General features: G+C 45.9%; 1 protein-coding gene across 1 annotated transcript in view; it reads right to left on the reverse strand.

The window, feature by feature from the left end:
* Positions 1-294: 294 nt before the first annotated feature.
* fam20a (FAM20A golgi associated secretory pathway pseudokinase) overlaps positions 295-6034 on the reverse strand; it is a 38701-nt gene continuing 32961 nt past the window's right edge. Inside the window, exons 12-14 of the mRNA XM_063221936.1 lie at positions 5949-6034; positions 5310-5400; positions 295-4889 (exon numbers count right to left, since the gene is read on the reverse strand). The exon at positions 5949-6034 is cut by the window's right edge and continues 65 nt beyond it. Coding sequence (XP_063078006.1) covers positions 4759-4889; positions 5310-5400; positions 5949-6034 — 308 coding nt within the window. The 3' untranslated portion in view covers positions 295-4758. The remainder of the gene's footprint in view (positions 4890-5309; positions 5401-5948) is intronic.

The following is a 6034-nucleotide window of genomic DNA, read 5'->3' on the forward strand; positions in this document are numbered from 1 at the left end:
AAGACTGGGCAGACTCTGACCTCTCAACTGTGACCACGAATAGTAACCCACTGCTAGCACTCAAGAGTTTAGAGCCAAATTTCAAGCTGAATTTAATGAGATCATTCTTTTCGGGGAAATCATGAATAAGCATGACCTCTACAATCATTATACAGGGCCAGTGGCTGTAATAGCATTGACTTTCCACTAGATGGTAGTATTGAATTTTGCATGTTTAGCTGGTGTCAGGGCATCCACAACTTCTTAATGAGGAGGCTACGCCTATTTGCTTGCTACACACAAATGACATCCAAATGAAATTCACAAAACACATTTATTACACATTTTCCCATTTTATGCCCTGTAAACACAATTTACAATGTGCACATAATTCAGAATTCCACGTTTGTTTTTTCTTGTCTCTCTTTATGAGGTCTTTTTTTAGATTTATAAATTGGCAGAAAGAAAGAACCCTTTGTTTTCCATAGAAAGCAGACAAATTAGACTTAATAATAAATCAACAACAGGAAAGTTTTCCTCAGGAAGTGTCTGATGCCTGAGATGTTGCAGTGACCACAAAGTAATCTACACTCAATCTATAAATGTACACCTGAGAACATTTAACAAAATAAGTATTGTTCCATTTATAAAACTTAATCACCCAGACTTAATATTTACATATTTAACTATTCACAGAAGCATACATTAAATCATTACATTTGCATATTAATTTCCCATAGCGTAATGTCAGCATGAAAAATACAATCTTCAACTTGCAAAATAGAATGAGTTGTGATTATATGATATTGCCCTGAAAAGCTGCTTGCATGCGTGCATTGTGAGCACACACACACACACACACACACACACACACGCAGACACGTATTGTATATAGATGTCAAATGTTGCACAGTTCAGTCATAATAGTCAGGACCATTACGAATGCACAGGCCTACAATTAGAGTGAGTAAACTGCCTTTAAGTGCCACTGTGTGTGAGACAGCGCTTCACAGGTAACACTTTGCCAAGGCTAGACCCACATAAAATAATAGTCAGCCACGCCATCATTACTGTGCTTTGTCTGTCTCACTTTTTGTCACCTTATCTCTTTCTTTCTTTGTTTCTCTCTCTCGTGCTCTTTCTGCAGCCTCATTCTTCCATCTTTCTTCCTTTCTGCATAACTTTCATGAAACTATTTCTGCCTGTCTCTGTAGCTTGCTTTTTACAATCACCATTGTACTTGTGTTGTGGTTTCTAGAACTCTCTTTGTTTGTCTCATTGTCTAACCTTTAATCCTTTCTCCTGCTCTGTCTCTCTCTCTGTCTCTCTGTCTCTCTCTTTGTCTCTCTCTCTCTCTCTCTCTCTCTCTCTCTCTCTCTCTCTCTCTCTCTGTATCTCTCTCTATGTTGACGTGTCCTATTTGTGTGCCACAGTCAGACATAGCGTGTGAGAACGGGAAGAACCACAAAAACACCATCAAGCCTATGAGCCAGTAAGATACGTACCTACAGAACATACGAAGCCGTTTGGGCTTCAGATGTGAGACTGACCGTTACTTACCACCATGCCAACACCATAGGCACTCACAAGTCGCTTAGCGGCCCCACCCTCTTGTTGTAGTTATGTGGGGTTAGTTTGCCACAATAACAATATTTCACAGACTAAGAGCGTGTTAAGAGGCATTCACTATTCTCCATTCTCCATTCTCCATCTAAGCACTATCCACTCACACACACGCACACACACACACCAAGCTAGCTGTTTCTGTTTTTAGACATGTGTGTGTGTGTGCCGTGTGTGCCGTGTGTGTTTGTTTGTGGTGTGTGTGTGTGTGTGTGTGTGTGTGTGTGTGCCGTGTGTGCCGTGTGTGTTTGTTTGTGGTGTGTGTGTGTGTCTTTCAGATGACTTGGGGGGAAATTTGGAAGTTTATTTTTAAGTGAGTGCAGGAATTGTTGTCTGCCCCATTTTAGCTGCTGGGGTTTGGCAAGAACTCAGAGAGCGAGTGTGCAGGGCCACTGACAGCTTTTGCTGAGCTCAGGACAAAGTCATCTGAAAGGGCCCCCTCACTAAATGCATACTACAATGTAATAATGAAGACCCAATTATGGGCCCCTTGCCTACCTGGGGACGGGACAACTCCCCTCTTTGTCCACCCCTGTCAGCTTCCCTGCGAGTGTGTACTGTATGTGTGTGCAAAGCAAGCACAGGCATGTGCACAGCGCACAGTCAAATGCTTTCCTTTTTGCCTTGAACTCTCTCCTCCCCATACATCCATTTCACGGATCTCTGAACTGAAAAATCTCCTAATGAACTAAAAGAATTCCGTTTTCTTTCTCATTAGAGTAGAGCCAGTGTCGACCTGCTCCATTTTCTACTTGCACTACACGTACAGTAGCCTGGGCTGGGATTATTTATCCAATGCTGCCTTTAGCTCTACACACAATCGTTCAGATCTGAAAGACATCTCACTTGTGATTAGGTCTGTTGGTAACCAGGCAACATGGATAGTAGGCCTATGTTTGGTGTAAAACCTCGTCCCATTAAAAAACTGTGAACATCCATACTGTACATGTTGCATTGCCTTCCAAGCAGAATGCTAATGATTCGGTCTTTCGTTTTTCTCTCATCCCATCGACTTAGGAAATCCAGTTTCATTTGTCAGCTGAGTAGCTGATGGTCCTTATAGCACTGCTCCCAGCTATTTGGCCAGCTGTCTGAGGAACATGGGAGCTCATTTCTTCTCTTTCTGGTTCAAAGCTTCTCTCTCTGCCCCTCCAATCTCTGTTTCTCTCTCTCTCAAGCCCCGTCCTCCCTAATTCTCTCCACACATGAATACAGACAGCTCCACCTCTGTCTGTTTCTGTTGTCTCCATGCTCATGACCATGTGCTTGCATGTGAGGAGTTGGGAAGCAGCTGCTAGGAGTCTTCGCTCAGGAGAGGTGTTCAATCCAGACTACATACTGCACGAATAGGCCGCCGACGGAAGTAATTGACTTTGTACTGAGTCGCTGGCGACAGAAAACACAAAAGCTGTTTGGGTGACTAGAGGCGACTCAAGCGACTTGAGCGACAGTTTGTAGTTAGAAATATTAAGCAAATAAGCTATGATGCTGTTCGATGACAGCCGCCAGAGTCAATTGGAATGTCGGAATGCTTTTGCTCTGCTTTTAAACTGGCGTACTCAGTCACTTCTATCGCTCGTATCTCTCTTGCTACACAGGGGGTCGTTTCCCTTTGCTAACGACTTTAGCCATTTTGTTCGTTCTTAAGACCAACGTTGTAACCAAGGTCTTGAGTTGGTCTTAAGTTGTTCTTAAGTTGTTCTTAAGTTGGTCTTGCGTCTAAAGACCAACTGAAGACCAACTTAAGACCAACTCAAGAGCAACTTACGACCAACTCAAGACCGACTTAAGACGGTTAGCAACGACAAGAATCGAGAAACGGAGTCCAGTCTAGCGATTCTCTGTCACTTCATCGTATCGCTGCTGGACGGTGTGTTTGCCCGGTTATGCAGTCTCTTCCTGTTGGGCCTCTGAACTATAACTCTGACCTTTGACCTGAAGCAGCACGCTCCTGAAGCCGGCTGATCATCAGAGTTTTATCTTTGGTCCTGTGATGGAGTGACCATCACTAGGGTTGTGGGTGTGCTCTATCACGTTAACTAGCCTGGCTCTTTGGTGTAGTGGTCAGAGCAGTTTGGTTTGGTACCCCTGAATGTCCATGTTCATCTACCGACAGCTCTTTAACCCCTTGCTATTGGCCCAGACTGTTACCTCTGCCAAGGACGTTACGTGATTTCCTGATTTGTGTGTTCGTTCGTATGTTAATGCTTTCATTCACGGTGCGTGTGTGTTTCTGTCCACCAGAGGGCAGAGGTGCAAGCGCTCTCTCAGCACATTTTTAGTTCCTCATATTACTCATGTTTCCAGTTCATATTCTCCATACAACCCTCAACTTCATTTAAACTTATCATCTCTGTGAAGTTCTCTAAACATCACACGTTGGTCTGTAGGTCCTGTATTTGTGTTCATCACTGCACATTGTAGAGCGAGTGTCACGTGTTCCACTTCCTCATTGAAAGCTTTTCCACATCCAAACGATTTCCTCCCGAGAACACAAGATGTCATACGCCGGCCAATTGTGAGCTGTCACAGAAAGCTGAGTCTTCACAAAGTCTTGACCTTGCATGATCTTTTCATTTCTCTTTCACAGTTTAGGTCATCATCGTGGATCTCCATTTCCCCAAGTTCCTTCACCCAGGGCCACTGACAGCTTTTGCCAGGGCCCAGAGCAAAGTCAACTGAAAGCCCCCACCCCACTCAAAACATACAATGTAATGAGGACCCAATCCTGGTCCCCTCCTCTCCCTGGGCCCGGCACAACTGACCCCTTTGTCCCCCCCTTGTCGGCTTCCCTGCCTTCACACATTCACCTCCTTCCTCAGTGTCATGTCTTCCACCATTGTCACTTCATTATGGATCTCCAATTCCCAACATCCTTCACCCATTCAACCACTTCCTCTGTTTCAGGTGCATGTGTGTTTCTGTCCATCAGAGGGGAGGAGGTGCATGCGCTCTCTGAGCACATTTCTTGTATTCCTCATGTTTCTTCCCGTTCATGTTCGCCACACAACCCTCAACTCCATTTAAACTCCTCATCTTGCTGGAGTTCTCTGAACATCACACTTTGTTCTGTGGCCCCTTGTAGTTGGTCGTGTTTGTGGATCTCCAATCCCCACTCCTTCACCCATTCACCTTCCTCCATCCGTCCATCCGTCATCACCTGCTTCTGGACGGTGGTGCTGGTGGTGCGGCCGGTGGCGCTGACGGAGGTGGGGGATGGGAGGGTGGACGGTGGGCTGGCGGAGGGGGCTGCTTTGGCGTTTGCGTCGTGGGGCCATCGTCACCACCTTTAACAAAGAAGAAAAAAACACGCACATCAGTCTCAAAAAAGTTTTGGGTGCAGGACTAGCACAGTCATATGACCACTGAAAAGAAAATAAAGTCCGCACACCAAGCTCCCCTTTCTTTTGGATATCTGAGAAACGGGAGCTTGGTATCTAGCGTGGCCTAGTGGTATGGGCAGCCGTGGCCTAGTGGTTAAGGAGATGGACTTAAGATCAGAGGGTTGCAGGTTTGAACCCCACACCCTTCCTCTCCCAATATCACTCCATGGCTGAGGTGCCCTTGAGCAAGGCACCTACAGTAACCCCACACTGCTCCAGGGATTGTAACTACTACCCTGCACTTAAAATTCAATAAAATAAACTGTAAGTCATTTTGGATTAAAAAAACGTCAGCTACGTGTAATGTAATATAATCACCATTACCATCGTCGTCATCAGGCACCTCCGCAAAGTCGGCCACCACCACCTGGCCCTCGCCAAGCTTGCGGACGCAGCGCTGCGCGGCCCGGAGCACCTGCAATGGAGAGATTTTAAATACCTCTCTCTCTCGGGATTTGTGCATATTTGACTAATTATTGTCTATAATGAGTGTGATGTGTGTGGGTTGTGTGTTTGCACGGCCCGGGCCACCTTCAATAGAGAGATTTTAAATGTCAAACATCTGTCTCTGTGTCTGCGTATCTCTCTCTCTCTCTCTCTCTCTCTCTCTCTCTCTCTCTCTCTCTCTCTCTCTCTCTCTCTCTCTCTCTCTCTCTCTCTCTCTCTCTCTCTCTCTCTCTCTCTCTCTCTCTCTGTCTCTCTCTGTCTCTCTCTCTCTCAGGATTTGTGCATATTTGACTAATGAGTGTGTGATGTGTGTGTTGTGTGTTTGCAGGGCTCGGACTACCTTCAACAGAGAGAATGTCAACTCTCTCTCTCTTTCTCTTTCTCTTCCTCTCTCTCTCTTTCGCTCACTCTCTCTCTGTCTCTGTGTCTCTCTCTCTCTCTCTCAGGATTTATGCATATTTGGCTAATGGGTGTGCATGTGTGTGTAATGTGTGCGTGTGTGTGTGGGCAGAGCACCTTGTCCAGGCGCCGGTCCAGAGCCAGGAGGTGCGGGTCGGTCAGAACCGGACGCAGCAGGTCCCCGTCCAGCGACTCACGCATCA

The sequence above is a fragment of the Engraulis encrasicolus genome, chromosome 17 (assembly GCF_034702125.1).
Source record: "Engraulis encrasicolus isolate BLACKSEA-1 chromosome 17, IST_EnEncr_1.0, whole genome shotgun sequence".
Lineage (NCBI taxonomy): Eukaryota > Metazoa > Chordata > Actinopteri > Clupeiformes > Engraulidae > Engraulis > Engraulis encrasicolus.